This window comes from Lissotriton vulgaris, chromosome 1_1, assembly GCF_964263255.1.
Source record: "Lissotriton vulgaris chromosome 1_1, aLisVul1.2, whole genome shotgun sequence".
Taxonomy (NCBI): domain Eukaryota; kingdom Metazoa; phylum Chordata; class Amphibia; order Caudata; family Salamandridae; genus Lissotriton; species Lissotriton vulgaris.
This window is the reverse complement of record NC_141685.1, coordinates 1,900,393,613-1,900,412,934: the sequence shown is the minus strand read 5'-3', so window position 1 is coordinate 1,900,412,934 and position 19,322 is coordinate 1,900,393,613. Positions and strand designations below refer to the sequence as shown.

Here is a 19,322-nt window from a genome sequence, read left to right as displayed (position 1 = left end):
CTCATGTAGACGTTGAAGAGGGTGGGGCTCAGGCATGATCCTTGGGGGACGCCGCAGATGACTTCGGAGGCCTCTGACTTGTACGGTGGTAGGCGGACTCTCTGTGTTCTTCCGTCGAGGAAGGAGATGATCCATTCCAGCGCCTTGTCCTGGATTCCGATGTTGCTGAGGCGCCGTACTAGAGTGCGGTGGCAGACCGTGTCGAATGCCGCGGAGAGGTCTAGGAGGATGAGGGCCGCTGTTTCTCCATTGTCCATCAGGGCTCGGATGTCATCGGTGGCGGCGATGAGGGCGGTCTCGGTGCTGTGTTTGGCTCGGAATCCGGACTGTGAGGGGTCGAGGGATCCGTTCGTCTCGAGGAAGGCGGCCATCTGCTTGTTGACGGTCTTCTCGATGACTTTGGCTGGAAACGGGAGAAGCGAGATGGGGCGGTAATTCTTGAGGTCGGTGGGGTCCGCTGTTGGTTTCTTGAGAAGAGCGCTGAGCTCGGCGTGTTTCCAGCTTTCAGGGAAGATGGCGGTGTCGAAGGAGGTGTTGATGATGTCTCGCAGGTGGGGTGCGATGACAGCGTCGGCTTTGTTGAAGACGTGGTGAGGGCAGGGGTCGGTCGGTGATCCGGAGTGGATGGAGTTCATCGTGCGGATGGTGTCTTCGGTGCTGATCGGGGTCCAGGCGTGGAGGGTGGTGGTGGGGGGGGGGTGGCTGGTCGGTCGTGGTGTGCGTTGGTTGGTTGTTGAAACTGCTGTGTATGTCCGTGATCTTGTTGTGGAAGTATGAGGCGAGGGAGTTGCAGAGGTCTTGCGATGGGGTGATGTCGTTGTTTCCTGCGCTGGGGTTGGAAAGCTCTTTCACGATGTTGAAGAGTTCCTTGCAGTTGTGTGCGTTGTTGTCCAACCGGTCCTTGAATGCTGTTTTCTTGGCGGCGCGGATCAGCTGGTGGTGTTTCCGGGTGGCAAGTTTGTAGGAGGTCCTGTTGTCCGGTGTCGGTTCCCTTTTCCAGACTTTCTCGAGGGCTCGGCAGTTCTTCTTGGAGCTCTTGAGTTCGTCGGTGAACCATGGGGCCTTCTTGCTGCCGGGTCTGCTAGGCGGGGTCCTCAGCGGGGCGAGTTCGTCCGCGCAGTTGCTGATCCACTTCGTGAGGTAGTCGGCGGCCTGGCTGGGGTTCGCTGAGCTGGCAGGAGGGTGTTGGCTCAGGGAGGTGGCGAGCTGGTCTGCTGTGATCTTGTTCCAGCTTCTGCGGGTGGTCTGTTGCTGGTGTTGGTGGGTCGTCGTTCTCTTGAAGGTGAAGTGGACGCAGCTGTGGTCCGTCCATTGAAGCTCTGTGGCGTGGCTGAAGTCGATGTCTGTGCTGGATGAGAAGACGGCGTCGAGTGTGTGTCCGGCGAGGTGGGTGGGGGTGGACACCAGTTGCTTGAGTCCCAGGTTGGCGAGGTTGTCGAGCAGGGTGCTGGTGTGGTGGTCGTTGTTGTTCTCCAGATGGAAATTGAGGTCTCCCAGGAGGATGTAGTCAGCGGAGGGGAGGGCATGCGGGCTGACAAAGTCGGCGATGTCCTCGCTGAATTGCGTGCGTGGTCCAGGGGGTCGGTAGATCAGGGTGCCTCTGAGGGTGGTGTTCGGGTTGGTGTGGATCTGGAAATGCAGGTGTTCGGCGCTGGTCAGGGTGTTGTCGGTGCTGGTCGTGAGACGGATGGTGTTCCTGTGGATGATGGCGATGCCTCCTCCCATCTGGTTGGCGTTTCGGTCCCTCCGGACGATCTTGTAGCCCTCTGGGATAGCGATGGCGATGTCGGGAGCTGAAGAGGCGTTCATCCAGGTCTCCGTGAGGAAGGCAACGTCAGGGGCTGTGGCGTCTAGGAGGTTCCAGAGTTCGATGGCGTGTCTGTGGACGGAGCGGGTGTTGAGCAGGATGCACTTGAGGTGGGTGCTGCTGGAGTTCGACTTGGCGGGTGCTGGTGCGGGGCTGGGAGATTTTTTTATTTCAATGTGGTCACAGTATTAATCAATTTAGCACTGATATAACGTTTCGGAAAGGATCATGTTTGCATCCTGCCACAACTCATATACTCCCCCAGTTTCACACAGGATAATACTTAAATGTATTAATAGAGATGGAAATCTACCAATAACTGGTGGAGTGACAAGGACTATGTCGGGATCCAAAGACATTGACTGTTGTAAGTCATTGTTTATTTTATCATTTTAACATGGTAACATCTCGCTACTTTTGTTGACATATCGGTCTACTTACTTAGTCTCCACCTAGCATTCCATCAATAATAAAGCAACAAGACTTCATGGTTTTTGGAACGGTACCAATATTTCCCGATATCCTTTATCTGTGTGCACTGACTTTTCACAAACATCAGAACAACATTAAACTCATCACTATTACCCAATCAGTTCAAAAATCTATCCACTACTTGAGCACAGTGATAAGTATTTAAAGGCACACCTACAACCCATCTTGCAATTTACAAATTTTACCAAAAAAGAAGAGCTCCCACTGTCCCAAGAGATAGACATTGGAACTCGTCAATTTGCAATACTAGTTTCCAATTTCAACCTAAACATGCCCCACACATGTCCACGGCCACTCGCTTGATCAGGTCTGGACCTTAAATATCCCCACTACTCCGCCTGTCATCTCCCCCTGCTCTTGGTCGGACCATTTTTCAATTTCCTTCTCCCTCGCGCTAGCCCCTGCATCTAAACCCCCTCTCCCTAAGAACACCTGGGCTAGAAAGTGGGGTAAGGCAGATATGCCTGCCTTCTGTCTATCCCTGGCCAACTCCTGCCCTGACCTCTCGGGCCTCGCCGCCCCAGACCAGCTGACTACCATCGATGGCTGGCTGACCCGAGTAGGCGACGACTTCGCTCCCCTGAGACGGATCACGGTGAAGCGCGCCCATGCGGCCAATCGTTGGTTCACCTCCGACCTCAGGGAGAAGAAGTTGGCCGCACGCAGAGCAGAGCGCGCATGGAGAAGAGAATACTGCCCTGCCAAAAAAAACACCTATCTCTCTGTGCTCAAAGTTTACAAACAAAGCATACTTGATGCCAAGACCCTGTTCTACTCAAACAGGATACTAGCAGCCGAATCTCAATCCAAAGAGATTTTCGCCACAGTACATGAGCTTGCCTCATCCAACAGAGCCACGGCCCTGATCCCCCCTTCCCAACCACTCTGCGACTCCCTCAATGATTTCTTCATTGACAAGGTCGCAACGATCAAGGCTAAAATCTCTCCTCCCTCTTCGGCCTTCATCAATCCCTCCCCCCCGGTTATCACTTCCAAACTCACGTCCTTCCCCCCTCTGACCACAGCTACACTCTCTCCTCTGCTCCAAAAGGTAAAGTCTGGCTCACCCCTAGACTTTGCCCCCGCTCGTATTTTGCGAGAAGTCTTCCTACACTGTCCTACCCCTCCCCTCACACTTTTAAATGACTCACTTAAATCCGGAGTTGTCCCCACTGCCCATAAGTTTGCGGCAGTTATCCCAATTCTAAAAAAACCTGGTACCGACCCTTCATCTCCTTCAAACTACCGTCCCATCTCCCTTTTACCCTATCTGGCCAAGGCCTTGGAGACCCACGTAACCAGCACCCTGAGCACCTACGTGGAAGCCAACCACTGCCTCTCCCCCCGGCAGGCGGGCTTTCGCCCCCTCCACTCGACGGAGAAGGTAGTGATCTCAGTGATGGACAGCCTACGCGAGGGCATTGATACCAACGTCCCCCAGGCCCTCATTCTTTTAGACCTATCCGCCGCATTTGACACGGTGGACCACTCCATCCTTCTCACCCGTGTCAAGGCGGCGGGTATAGAGGGCCTGGCCCTCGCCTGGCTCAAGTCCTTCCTGAGTGACAGGGCTCAGGCAGTCCATCTTGCTGGTTTCACTGCTGCCTCTCGTAAGGTCGCATGTGGAGTTCCCCAAGGCTCTTCCCTCTCCCCTCTTTTGTTTAATTTATACATATACCCCCTCATTTTTATGTTACAGCAGCTCGAGGTCACGGTGTTCAACTACGCCGATGACCTCCAGCTAATTTTCAACCTTTCCCACCCCTCCTCCTCTGCTTCAAATGTCCAATCCGTCATGTTACTCATCCAGGATTGGATGAACTGCAACCACCTCAAACTCAACCCAGACAAGACGGAGTTAGTCTTGACTAGAGGTGGTTGCAGCCCCTGGTCCCCTTCTCACTGGCCCCCTTCACTTGGTGTTCCCCCACTCCCAGTCCCCAAGGTCAAGACCCTCGGCATCTTCCTGGATCCTTCACTTTCCGTCCACTCCCAGGTCAGTTCAGTTGTTTCCTCCTGTTTCTTTTCCCTCCGAATCATCAGAAAGATTTCTCGTTTTTTTTCTTTACCCGCCCTAAAGATTATAGTGATGGCCATGGTGCTCTCGCGCCTCGATTACGGGAACATCATTTACAACGGCGCTCCAGCTTACGCCATTCGCCGTTTGCAGCTAGTGCAGAACCAGGCTGCCCGCCTGATTCATGGCCTGCCTAAATACCATCGAGCCACTCCCTTACTGCAGGCATTGCACTGGCTGCCGGTGAAAGAGCGTGCCTTGTTTAAACTTGGTTGCACCACCTTCCAGGCTAAAACAGGCACCGCCCCGGAATTCATCTGTTCTGCCATCACCCCCTACATACCTGGACGAGAGCTTAGGTCCACTCATCAGGCTCTGCTAACTATCCCCCGCTTCAGTAAGAAAAAGACTGGTGGTACGAAATTTGCAGTGCTTGCTCCTTCGTTTTGGAACTCCCTCCCCTTGGAACTCCGCATGTCATCTTCCTATATGGAGTTCCGGAAGGGTCTCAAAACTTTTCTGTTCTCTCGAGCCTATAATGCTTAATCCCCCTCTGCTCCTGCCCGCTTCTCACAATCTAACAGCGCCATGAAACCGCATGGTAAAAGTGCGCTATAGAAAAGTTTTTAAATTCAAATTCAAAATTAAACATGCTCACTATGGCTCTTACATCGTGCAAAGAAGATGTCTGATAGAGCCAGCCCTTTCAAAAGGAAATTAATTTGGATTATAAGAGGTCAAGAAGTTGAATCATAGGGGAGACGTCCGGTCATAAAGTGTGGCCTGCATTGCTTCATTTGTAAAACAAAGGGTACCGGTGACCAAAGGTTTGCTCCGAAGTCCGCAGCTGGTGCAATTAAATATCGGCACGCCGAATACCAAGGCTGGTAGTCCTCAATCCACCACCTCCCTCTTCATTCAACCAGCGGAAGCTCCCTGCCCCTTCATCTCACATTCACAGGTTTCTGTTTTCTCCCTATGTGTTTCTCTTTCACTGTCATTCCAATCTGTGCTTTATACGCTCTCTTGCACTTGGCAAATATTTGATCCGGGGAAAAAAGGTGCTGGTTCAAAACAATAAATGCCAGTTCCCAAAAATTAAGTACCTGTAACTACCAGTTCAAATTAAACACTGGTGTCCTGTTCTTTATTTTTTATTTTTTCCTGTTTACCTCAAAATTCCATATTATTTTTACCAAGCTACTATAAAGATTTCAGCCCATCATATCCCATCTTCTTATTTAGTACATTGAGAATATTGAGATTATCATTGTGAGATATCCTGTTGTTTGTTGAGGAGGGTGTAAGCCTTCTCTGGCAACAGACACAGTCCTCGTCAGGGTGATCCACTAATTTAACCTGTGCTTAACCCTCTGGTAGCTTGGCACAAAAGCAGTCAGGCTTAACTTAGAGGCATGTGTAAAGTATTTATTCAGCACTTAAACAATAATAAAGTGAGAACAGAGCACAAGAGAAATCCCAAACCAATTTAGAAAAATAGCATGCATTTTAATAATTTATATGGCACCAAAAAAACAAAATTCCAATTAGTAGAATTGCAGATAGGTAATTTTAGAAGTATGGGTAAAAGTAGTGCTTAACCCCTTCGCTGCTCATGGCGAGCTCAGCTCGTCATGAGGCACGGTTGAGCTGTGTTTATGACGAGCTGAGCTCGTCATGAATAAAGGGAACTCTGTGAATCCAGCACCGGGGGGGGGGACCTCTAGCAGCCAAGGTGTTAAAAGCACATAGTGCCAACTGTGGATATTTGGTCGTGCAGGACAAGGACAAAGTAACAAGTTAAGGCACCACCAATGGAGTGTGGGCTGGATACAAGGACCAAGTTAGGCCCATTGATGATTGTACCTTGAGTCCAGATACAAAATGTTGCTTGTGTCGGTACTGCATCGCACTGTATCAGTTCCCATGAGGAGCTGCGAGGGCTGTGATGTGGGCATGCATCGAGGCTGCACTGGTGCTGATGTAGAACTGTGAGTGTTGTGATGCTGGCTTGCGTCAAGTCTACTTCGAGCTGCACCAGTTCCAATTGGGTGTTGCAAGGCTTCATCAGGTTTGTGTTGCGTTGCATAGGTTCTGGTGAAATCCACAACTTGCTTGGCAGAGCACCTTTAGCTCCACTCCAAGGGTCCATGACTGGAGAGACACCACTTGGAAGGCTAGGACTCACAGCAGGCCGAGTTCAGTAGCTGTGTTCAGGATGGTTGGAAACTTTCTTTCCTTGAGGCTCTGATTAGGGGGACAGCCAACAAGTCCTTGGAGTCCCTTTGATGGTCCTGGGTTCAAGGTGGAAGTCCAGTCCTTCTCACTTAGGCAGCAGAGCAGCAGGGTAGCAGAAGAGCAGTTCTTGTAGGAGAGCAGCAGAGAAGTACTTCTTCTGAGTCTTCCATAGGTCCAGAATTGATATGAAGAGTGGGTCTGAGGGTCCGATATTTATAAATGATGCCCACTTTAAAGCAGGAGAGTATTCTGGGTTTTCCCCTTACATAGGTTTCCTGCCTCCCTGCCCTAGTCCCAGTCTGTTTGGGGGCACAATAGGCTAGAGTGAAGTCCTTAGTGCAGTGTGGTAGGAAACAGCTGTGCCCCCAATCAAGTCAGAGATGGCCCATCCTACCAACATCCACACCCTCTATTTTGATGCTGCCTGGAAAGCAGGGCTGCTGTCCTTCTGAGCCGTAACCAACAGACTGACCATCCTGTCAGCAGCACAGCATTCCTTCTTCCTGGTAGAGTTTCCACATGTCCAGAAGTGTACTGAAGAGTTGCTGTCTGAGGGCCAGTATTTATACCTAGTTGTGACTTTGAATTGGGGTGAAGCTTCTAGAGGTAGTCCTTTAAAGTGCACAGGTGCCGTGGCTTCTGGAACCTGGCTCCAGACTAGCTACTGGGGCTGTGCAGCCCTTTGTGTAGAGGCTCAAGCAGAGCCTTTCTGATGTGCAGGTGTGGTAGATGATAGCTGCTCCCCGTCATTATCTCAGATAGCCCATTTTACCAACACCTATCGTCTCTTTGTCTCACTGTCTGGGAGCAATACATAAAGACCAGCTGCCAGCTACGCCATGTGACCCAGGATCAGGCTGCTGACACCAAATGGTTAGGACAAGAACATTCAAACTTTCCAAATGTGCATTTTTCAGAATTGTGAAGTAAAATCAGAATCAGAATTTACCATTAAAGAGGGTTTTGAATTGCAATTCCTCCTGCACCAAACTTGGCTTTTCTACCTGCTACCTATCAATTGTTAGCACTTAAAGGTAATAAGGTAACTCAATGTTATCCTTTGGGAGAGGTAGGCCTCACAGTATTGAAAAACTATTTTGTGAGTTTTTCACTACCAGAGCATGCATAGTTTAAAAGTACATTTCTAAATATTTCATTACAATGCACCCTGCCCTATGGGCTGTTTAGGCCCTGCCCTGGGTGTGAGGTATATGTAATAAAGAGGGAGTTTAAGGCTCGGCAAGGATTGTTTTCTGACAAGTCTTCTTCGAGCTCAGGACCGGAACCGAGGTAAATGTATATTTTAATACCCAGATAGGCTCTCTTATGTGTTTTCTGAATTGTTTCCCAGTCTTAATAGGCACTTCTCTACAATGGACCGAAGTAGACGCTATTTAATCTCCTACTCCTGAATATACATCTGCAGAACACACACCCCATAATTATAACAAAGGAAACTAACCACTTAAAAGTTGGGAACCCAGTTTAATTTTGCAAGTTAATTTTTTTGTTCCAATTCCCTGTCTTCCAGAAAATTGTTTCAATAATGTATCATGTATCCCTTTAATTTTATAATGTGTTATGGTTGAATCCACATGTACAATTTCGTAGAATTGTTATAGAGAACATTCTTGGCCTGGAATATTCTTTATCAGTCTCATATCTATTCTTGATGAACACATACAGAGGAGACTGGAATATGAAGAGGTATTTAGTTGATCAGATAGTTCCCCCCACCCCGAAGAAAATAATTGACACATTTGACAGGAATCAGGAGAATTAGGAGCTAGGAAAACATCTATGAGATGTTATTGTAACATTAAGACTTGTGCTGAGTTGGACCCATATCATGGATGAATGCACAGTACTTTAGAAAGACACTTACTGGTTTGTTATCAATTTGGTTTAGTCTTGGGACAACTGATTTGCATACTAGGCATTCTAAGAAATATGTCCATCCTATTCTTATGATGTGTCATTGTAGAAATGCATACAACCTTTTCTTCTTTAACATGTGTGACCACTTGCAGCAGTCATCTACAACCAGTGCTGTTGTCAATAATACATTAAATCTGTATTCCAATTTTGAAAATATTTTATTCAGAGTGGATCGCAATCCGACCTACCTAATGTATATTGATGAGGTACCTTGATAAACTGCGGCTTACTCCACTTGGATGCCTTCTCAAGGACGGTGGCCTGCTGAGATCCGCAGACTACCATGTCAACAGGTTTTTGTAATGCTTCTAGTTTTTCTTAAAGGAAAAAAGGTTGTGTTTAAAAAAATCAGTTTATAAAAGAAAATTGTTGGGGAGCTGGCAGTGGTACCCTACCTACCCTGAACCACTGTCTACTCCCCAGTAAACTTTTTTTTTAAATTCACCAAGGGGGATGGGTCGCTTCTGTGAATGCATTACTACTCCAACTATGAAGTTGGAAAATGTTCAGTGTTTTGGGAGGAGATTACGGTTGCAAAACATTGATACATCCCATACTGATTTGCATTTTGGAAGGGATACCTACAACATGCCCCTTCCAATTTGACAATTGGTATATATTCATCATCATCATCATCAACATTCTTTATTTCGGCAGCATTTGCCATAAAAGATAAAACACATCTTTATACAAATAAAAGCATGAATTACATCATGGGCAATTAATCAGAGGTCATAAAAAACAGCAACGTGATTCCTTAGTACATAACATCATACGTGCAGTTTTAGTTAGTCCATAAGAAGGATAAAATTATTAGAATGTTGATTACATGTTAATATTTTTTTAAATTTAACATTTATTCTACATCCCTAGATAGTAAGCGTCTTCTCTTCTGCCAAAAAGTTTCCAAATATTTAGCTATGCCAAACACAATCATACCAGAAAGATCTGTTTTGAGAACCCTATATGCCTGCAAACAATGTGTGAAACCCAGGTTTTTACAGGCCTGTACGATCCAGTGCCTTCTTGCCTGCGCATAATTTCGGCAAAAGAACAATATATGCAGCTATGTTTCCTGCTCATAATTACACCCAGGACAGTGACTCAGGGAGGGCTCACTCCATTTGCTAGTGTAGGCTCGGATTGGTAGACTTCCGTACCTCCGCTGTAGGTACAATTTCTTGGTAGTGGTTGGGAATATGACATCTAGTATTCCCTCCAGCTTATAAATGTCCTTAGTCTTTAAGAAAGAATCAGTCAGAGTACCAGACTATGTGCCTTGTCTGTGTGCCGCGATTTTGCTTTCGTGGTACAGTGAAAGCAATTGCTTCCGAGAGACCATAGGACAAGCAATCGCGGGATCAGACCACAAAGTAGCTAATCCAAGGCGCCCGAGCTCATTTTTTATGTATTGAAACCAGGGGATTTTCCCCACATTCGGGTAAGTCAGGATTTCCTGCAGCTCGGACCTATAATTCACCAGCTCTGGTGTGGTCCAGACCCTGCGCCAAAAAGTTAGGGGCCTGGCACCCAGATCCTCATCGAGCGGCCTCAGTCCCAGATCAAGCCTCATCGGCAGCAAGGGGGTACTAGGGGGGAGTGATAGGAGCTGCCTAATAAATTTATTCTCAGTTGCCACCATCTCACGTTTACACATGTGTCCCCAGAGCTCACCACCGTACATAACCGCTCCCCTGGCCTGCACTATATATATCTCTATTGGGGGACCGATCGCCTTGATGGTAGATATGTTTTTATTTATAAGGCTAATAACTCCTCCCGCCAATTGGGCCAGATTAAGTTGAGATTTTGTTTGATGGTGACCCCAGGACATGTTCTCATTTAGAATAACCCCTAAGTATTCGAAAGTTCGAACCCTTTCCAACCTATTTGCACCAATACAGGGGTTGGGGCGTGTTTTTTGTTAAAACTGGCTCTGTGGATCCAATACCAGCAGTAGAAGCTAATATTGCTCCTAGTGTCTGGGAGGTCCACTTCCGCACCCTATATGCACATGCAAGTATAGATCATGCAGAGGATATAGGTAATCTAGTGGCAGACCCTATCCCTCTAGTGGTCCGGGATGAATTTACTGTGGCGGAGGTTGGTGCAGCAATTGCCAAACTGACAGCGGAGAAAACCCCAGGTTTGGACAAGCTCCCGGGAGACTTGTTCAAACATGAACCAACTGTCTGGGCCCCATACCTACAGGTCCTATTTAATTCAATTCTAGGTGGGATGGAGGTTCCTAGTACCTGGCTGGGGGCAGAGATTGTACCCATTTTTAAGAAGGGCTCTCCTCTTCTCCCAGCCAACTACAGGCCTATTAGCCTCATTGATGTTCCACAAAAGGTCTTTGCGAGGCTGATTTTGGACCGCCTATTAGTGTGGATGCTTGATCACTCAATCCTGAGCCCTTATCAAGCAGGGTTCAGGAAAAAAGTTTCTACCATAGACGAAATCTTCCGCCTGGCCCTTATATATTGGAAAACGGTAAAGATGGAGGGTGGCAGCCTCTATACCGTTTTCGTAGATCTACGGGCGGCTTTTGATCTCGTACCCCGTAGAAAACTCTGGTCTGTCCTCTCAAATATGGGGGTATCGCATCACCTTTTAAACATAGTTGTCCGACTACATACGGATAACTATGCACAGGTTAGATGTGGCCAGGATGGCTTTCTATCAAACAGATTCCCCGTTGACAGGGGGGTAAGACAGGGCAGTGTTTTGGCACTGACCCTGTTCTGCCTCTATGTCAACGGGGTAATTGCCCATCTAAATGGGGTTGAGGATAGTGATGCCCCCAGACTTGCTGGCAGCAGGGTGCCGGCGATTATGTTCGCGGACACCCTGCTGCTGTCCAAATCTCCTATGGGGATCCAACGAGTCCTTAATGGATTCGAGGCATTCTGTGAAGAGCATGGCCTTGAGATTAATACTCTCAAGACCAAATATATGATCTTCAACCCCCAATAAAAAGACGCCCCAACCCGTGTATTGGTGCAAAAAAAATATATATATATTCACATTCTCATTTCAGGAGTCAGTAAATGTTTACAGTCCCCTAATAAGGGATTAGTACACCTACTTTGTGATGCAGAGCATTTGTGTCCGCAAAATAGATTTGTACATAAGAACAATGGTTCTTTATTAGCACACAGTTTTTCTCTAGTGGTCCGCCTCTTGTGCCCAACTGTAAGCTTTGATTGATCTCTAAACAGCAAAATTTAGTCTACTGCTTGTTTAACTCTGATTGGTGTGATTGAAGGTGTTATTTGATATGGCTAGACAAAGGCTGATTTTTAACTGTGCCAAGTGTAAATAGCTGACACTAAGGGGAAACACCCAATGCAAATTAACCATGCTTTTAGTGAGGTTACAACAGCAACGTAGGTTGCCAGAGAGTTCTACTTTTCCATTGCTCACATATGTTTAATGGATGCTAAAGGAACTATGTACTGTAGCACGTTCTTATCTTCCACTACATCTCCCTACAACATAATATGTCCGAATGCATTCTGGTGGCAGCCCTTTTCCATTTCTTCCGGTTTGCCGAAACGGCTTCATCTTGTCAGCATTAATGCCCAGATTTTTACAACTTGGCAGAAGTAGAAAGTTAGCAGATTTCCACACCACTTTCCCACTGGGAGATGGATATACCAACCCTCATTTTCAAAAGCGCTGTTTTAAATGCGTGCATTCAAGGATCTGACCAGTCGTTCTAAATCCACCAGACAAAATAGTTGTACAAAGACTCAAATATGGGCTTCTTCTGATGCAGTGACCGCCACCTGGGGAAGGTGGGTGTAGATGTTTTGTGTACCCATCTCCTTGTGTCAGGATTTAAAGGGACTAGGAAGATAGTGCAGAAAAGTTAGGGACCTTGGCCATATAGAAAGCATGCTGTCAACTAAGTTGCCATACAGCTTGCGATTCCATAGGTTGCATCTTATATACCCCTTTTTCCCCTAATGAATCAGATGTGTTGCAGGTAGGGATGATCCTACTGTAGCTGGGGCAGCTGGATCGACTCTGAGAGTTGGCGTTTTGTGCACATCTGCACTCTCAATAGTCCTGTTCTCCACCTTCTCCATGCTTTCTACTTTCAAGGTCTCTTATGCACTAATCTGTCTTGTGACCTGACTGGAACAATCTAGCGAAATTTGTTTTTAAATCTGGTAAGTAAATCATTTGTCACTTATATTACATTATTTTACTAAAGTCATAAAACACTAAAATCATATGTTAATATTGATCAAGGATGGTTGAGAGACTGGGTCAAACCAATCAGTATTTTATAATGGCATAAAATATATGACTGTATGGGGAGTGAAGATTTCTGCCACAAGAGCTTTTGGTTCAAACTATTTAATGCGTTCATCATAAATTATAGTGTTGACCTGTATTTTGACAAATGTGACCGTCAGTTAAAAACAATTATGAACGCCATATTTCTCATGGTCTCATGAGGGAGATATATACATTTATATATTAAATTATGTTAGTAAATCTTCATGCTTCACACTGTTCTGATAGCTTGTCTGGGGTTTTAAAGTAGCAGTGTTTTGGGGGATGTAAGCAGGCAGACACAGGTTGCACTTAATCTTTTCTCTGATTTAATGATTTTAAACAGATTTTCACTTGTTTAGACCATTTCAAATGCTTTTAATTTATTTTGCAGGTTCATTGCTCGGGAATGCAGTCAGAAAGCCCAAAGGAATATATTACATTGCCTAAAGGAGAAGCTGACAACTTCTCAGAAGTATACGGCTACAGGTGCTGAACTCTGAAAAGAAGTTATTTTAAAAGGGGCAATCTAGGAATGGTTGGAAAAGGCTGTAATTTCTGCCTATTTTTTAATTCGATCATTGTGATTTTTGTTTTATTTAGTAATTGCAGTAAAAGGTTTTTCCCTTCATTATCTCACACGTGGCATTTATTTTCGATGCCTCCCATTTAAAAGCCTCCCAGCACTACTCCCTCCCTTTTGGGGAATTTAAATTTGTGGGATCAGATCTAATTCTGTTGCAGAAACTTCATGTTACTTGTGAATTCAAGGTTCAATTACCTATTCTTCTAGAAAAATACATGTCTCTGAATACATTACTTAGGTGACTAGGTTGTATTTAATGACTCTTTTGAAAGAAAGAGGGTATGCTAGCATTCTGTTGTTAATGAGTGTCAGCGTCAGAGTGTAGGTGCAGAAGTAGGCAAGTAGCCGAGACTGGACCTTACACACATGAATTAGTTGTACTGGAAAGTATTCGATAACCTACATAAGGTTTTGGTGTGGGATGCACAGAGTAATTCTTTCATGAAAATATATAGAAGGGCATGATAGATAGGTGTAGATAATGACGTCCCAACATCAGAAGCAGCCTAGTATACTTAGGTGGACTATCATCGACCCATATATTATTTATTATTGTTTTGACCGTAGTGTTCCAGTTGCTACACATGGGTCATTCCTCACCATCTCCAAATAGTGCGGAGTCGTCATACAGGGTCAGACATTATGTAGGAAGTCTCCCACTTCATCGCATCCCCTGCTACATGTGCTGGAGATCGCACTCGCCAATTGGTGCAGGACTTCCCTTGTGTAATATGATTGGTGCAATATCTGTAGCTACACCAGGCGGAACCCGGAGCGTATTGAATTCTCTCTTTGGGCCTGTAGAGGCTCCTCCCACTCCCCATCATCAAGTGGGCCCACTTTTCTCTCCCAGTCTCTCAGCGTTTAGCCCTACTCTATTCAATCTGTATGTCCAACCATTAGAAGTTGTGGCCAGAAGCAGAGGACTAATGGTAGTATCATATGCTGATGATACTCAGTTGATATTAGCACTCTTTGATGACTCCACGCAGGATGCTCTCAAGTTCTGGTGTGATCTTGCAGCTCTCACAGAGTGGGTGACTTCCAACTGTCTCCAGCTTAACGCCAGAAAATCTGAGGTTTTGCTGTTGGGGAAAGACTCTGAGCTGTGGAGTGAGCACTGGTGGCCTTCGACCTTGGGATGTGCACCCCCCCCCCCAAACAGGTGGTTAAAAGTCTGGGTGTATGGGTAGACTCAGCCCTCAGTTTTCAGGTCCAAATTTAAAAAGTTGTGGTGACCTGCTTTGGACTCCTGCATGGGCTCAAACAGTTGCTGGGTTTCTTTGATCCTTCCATTCGTCAAGTCATCATCCAGGCCGCCATCATGTCTAGGTTAGATTATGCCAGTTCTCTTTACCTGGGGGTTAACAAGGCTGAAATTCTATATCTGCAGAGGGTTCAAAATGCATTTGCTAGAACTCTCCTTGGCCTTCCTAGAACTTGTTCCACAACTAACGCCATAAGCGGACTACATTGCTTGCCGGTGGTTTGGCATGTCGAGTTCAAGACCCTCTGCATCACGTTCAAAAATATGAATCTCTCCTCTCCAGGCCTCTTGGCAAACCTGCTCTTACCCTATAGACCCACTCACCAACTTCGATCTTTGGGCCAGCATCTGGCGTCAGTTGTTCCCCGGGTGAGGAGGGTGCATGCAGGAGGACGCTCCATCCGCACCCTGGCTGATAAACTTTGGAACTCTCTTCCTGTGCACATCGCAGTATGGACAATTACCTGGCATTCCGCCTGGCCATTAAAACTCACCTTTTCCTTTTCATTTATGCTCTACCTTCAGTCTGTAGCCTCCCAATTCCTGCCGGTCAGCGCTGGAACTGCCCTTTGCTGGGGCAGCTGAGCGCTATACAAAAACTCGTAACATTACATAACTTAGCAGTCTGATCTGAGTTCGGCCATCACCTCTGGTTAATTGTACATAATTTTCCTATATAGCAGGGATATTGCTTTTCATGCTGATAAGTTTAGCCTAATGCTAGATGTTTTGCTTGAATTTAGGCACACTCTTTGTAAGAAACATGGAAGTGGAAGATGAGACCCTAATGAAGTTAATAGGGCTTGTGTATCTAGAGAAGCAAGGGGGAATGTTCACACGTAATGAGTCATATTTCGAATGGGGATACCCCTTGAATGCTTAGTCCTCAATCTATAATGGTATTATTTAAATTGCTCAGCAAAATCTTGAGAGTAATATATGTGGATTTATATTGACAGCTGAAAGAAGATTTGCATGGTATTCATTTTTAATGTATTTATGACAAACCGGTTTGTAGAGTTACAATGAGATTTCTAGGCATGATTAGTCTTTTTATATTGGTCAGCTTTAGTGAATGAGTTATGTGATTTGAAGACATGTAAAGAGAACAAGTAAGAACATGCACAGCGCTTCTTAGGTAACATTGTTGAGAAACTTAAGCAGAGTCTACACTAATAATGAGTCTCTTAAGCTTTCTACTTTATCTCTAATGAGATTGCAAAACATGATTGAATTGGAAAAACGACCTTATGCTTGGGTCTCCAAGAAGTTTGGTTGATTGATTTGTCAAAATGGAATTGGTATGCAGAGAAGTGATAAGGCCAGTTCATAAAACAGTTTTGACTGGCACTAATTTATGTCCTTGATGGTATATTATGAAAACTGTTTTTTCTTGTTGGTAATGTGATAAGAATGTATGTGCATATTTGTTGTGTGGCAATTTGTAGTGATTGTGATGTGCTGTGTTATTTTTTGTGCTAGTCTGCTTTTGTGCTTCAGAATTGCAATACGTTTTATTTTGCTATGGACTTTGTGGTGCACTCACGCTTTGACTATTTTGTTTTGTTCTCCCTAATAAGTTTTAATAGTGATGCTATCTTGCTTTGAATATGCTATTGTGTCATGTTTATTCTGCTGTTGACCTGTATTTAAAGTTCTGGGGACAAGCAACCACTTATGACTCTCTTAGATGGTAAAATAGTGGTACTGCAGATCTTCAGCTGTCTATGACACCAGGGGCTGCATTACAAATAGGACACTCTTTTCCTGTTTGCACAACAGCACAACTTAAAATTCGTGCACCTAACACAAACAGGGCTAGTGCAACCTATTATTGATAATGTCCTGCCCACAAGCCAGATGCAAACGCACTGTGCAGGACTTGTTCTCGCTTGATGTCATTACCGATCCCCACCGCGTATGTCTGTGGTGTCTTGAACGCGACCATGATTCGAAGTCAAGTTCAGACTGCCGGGTGATGGCTCCAAAGACCTTAAGGGAGTGGGTGAGGAAGTTGCTTGCGGCCCGGCAGTCGACACCGTCTAGCAAGACTCCAAGGAGGTCCCGATAGAGGAAGATTGCGGGATCGCTATTGGAGCCCTAAGTCCTCTTCCTCCCATTGGAGGTCGTGTGGACACTCGGGGAAGAGGCTCTAGAACAGAGGTCTTCAAACTGGGGGGCGGGCCCCCCTAGGGGGGCCTCGAGTGATCCCAGGGGGGGTGCCAGGCTGTGCCCAAAAGAAGCATTATGCTCACAGCAGTGCTTTGTTTTAAGCATGGAAGAAAACGAGCAGCTGTAGCCTCTCTGTAATGTGCCATCACTAACAGTTTTTTTCATGTATATCAGGCTGGGAGAAGGTGTCAGAAGGAAAGGGACTCCAAGTATTCTTCTACACCCCACCCCCATTTCTATTAATCAGACTGTAGGTATTTGTACACATGGTAAGGCCTGCCTGACCACAATAGTATGTTTGGCAATCATGTATTTGGTTGCATTTTTTAAAACATTAAGAGGATTTAACTGGAATGTTTAAATATGTCTCCTGTTTAAATAAAATGAGACATATTTAAACAGTGCCAATTTAATGGAATTATTGTGAAACATTCTGAGGCAGGGGGGCCCGATGAATTAGATTTGTTCACTGGGGGGTGCGCGGCATTAAAAAGTTTGAAGACCACTGCTCTAGAAGAAGAAGAAGTCCAAGCGGACTTCGACTTCACCTCAACTGGCATCCGTTGTCGAAAGAGGTAAGGAACACTGACGCTCTTGGCACAGTTCTGAGGAGCCGCGACCAGGGTTGACTTAGCGCCTCCCTCCATTACCAGGAGCCGGAGCGACTCCTGCTCAAAATAAAGATTTTTTCGAGGCCATGCACAGTGTATTTGAGTGGAACAACCCTGTTGGTGAGTCCTTGGGCCCCGCAGGGTCGGTTGGGGCCACATCGGGTTCGACGCTCTCCTTTGGCCATGGCACTGGTAGGGCCTTAGGGATCCGATCCCAGATCCGGTTCGACACCGTTCGTGCTTACAGGACCTTTCCCGTTGTCGAACCCATAGTTGGTACCCACGCCGGCACAGGTCGGTGGTGCAAGCCCCACCCTCATCCCCGACGACACGAAGCCGGAACAGCATAGATCGACGCCGATTCCGCTGTTGACAGAACCCAGGGGTTTCTATGTTGTCGTCTGAGCACTTTTTGACATGCTAGGCTGAGGAGAGGAATGGAAGGAGTCTGGAGAGCCGCTAGAGTACTAGGATGTCTCTGAGGACTGGTGTGGGGAACATGGGGAAGCCAGTGGTCTGGATACTTCCCCGGACACTGGCATGCTCTCTCCGCCTACAGCGGTTACGGAGGAGGGGGCGTCCTATGCCATGGTGGTTAAGAGGGCAGCTGAGGTCCTTGGACTGGAGCTGCCCTCCTGACTGAAATGCTTCAACCTGTGGCTTCCACCTCTGAACCCCTTATGCCCTTTAATGAGGCACTTACGGACGTCCTTCTAGGAACATGGTCTACGCCTAGCACAGGGGCTCCTGTGAACAGGACGTTTGCACGTGGCCATCACCCAGCACCGGGCAACCCAAATTTCCTCAGCCAACACCTCACCCCAGAAAGTTTGGTTGTGCAGGCCTCTACTTCCAAGGGCGCATTCCCTTCTGCACCTCTGGATAGGAAATCCAAGAGACTGGACTCATTTGGGAAGAAGATGTTTTCTTCCTCCAGTCTGGCATTTCGGTCGGGGAATACTGCATACTTGTTGGGCCGTATCTCCCACTCTCGTTGGGAGGCGGTTGCGCAAGTGCTGCCACAGGTACCGGAGGAGGCCCAGGCTGTGCTCTCCCAAGTGTCAAGGACAGGAGAGATGCAGCAAAATTCACCATATGGTGTTGTTTGGATAGGTCCGATTCGCTGAGCAGATCTATTTAGACGACAGTGGCCGTGAGGCTCCACGCCTGGATTTGCACAACTGGCTACTCGTGGGATGTCCAGGCCAATTTGATGGACATGCCTTTTTGGGGAAAAAGCAGACTTGGCCCTGGTCAGGTTCAAGCACTCTTGAGCTACGGGTTGATCCTTGGGCCTCTCCTCCACTCCTCGTGGCCAGTCTTGCTTTTGCCCCTTTTGTGGTTATCCTAGCCACCATCCCGCACAGACTGCCCAAGCCGTGCTTGGACGCAGTACATTCCATCCTCGGAATGGAGGCCAGAAGTCGTCTACCACACTCCCCCCGGTAGCCGCAGCCTCCAAGCACTCCTAGGCTGATTCTGCAGATCTATAACATCAGACAAATGGGTCTTGCAGATCGTCCAGGAGGGCTATTCTCTTCCTTTCCTTTCTTTTCCTTCTATCATTCTGCAGAGTCAGGAACAGCTGGGGGTGGATCACTTAAAGCTGCTCCAAGAGGAAGTTATAGCTCTTTTGGCCAAAGGAGCTAAAGAAAGGGTTTCAACTTCATAAGTAGGCAGTGGCTGTTATCCCCGCTACTTTCTGATTCCGAAGAAGAACAAGGGGCTTCGGCCCATTCTGGATCTTCGGACTGTCAATCTCTTCCTCAACAAGCATTTGCAATGCAATCGGTCTCGCATTTACGCGAGTTTAAGCTATTGGCATTGTAAATGACAATGCCTTTTATTTATGTTTTAAATACGAAAACAAAAATAAAGGCATTGTCGTTTACAATGCCAATAGCTCA

General features: G+C 46.6%; 1 protein-coding gene across 1 annotated transcript in view; it reads left to right on the top strand.

Annotated features, from left to right (window-relative positions):
- Positions 1-19,322, top strand: part of ADAMTS20 (ADAM metallopeptidase with thrombospondin type 1 motif 20) — a 1,033,120-nt gene that overhangs the window by 940,542 nt on the left and 73,256 nt on the right. The window contains exon 32 of the mRNA XM_086919514.1: positions 13,174-13,268. Coding sequence (XP_086775640.1) covers positions 13,174-13,268 — 95 coding nt within the window. The remainder of the gene's footprint in view (positions 1-13,173; positions 13,269-19,322) is intronic.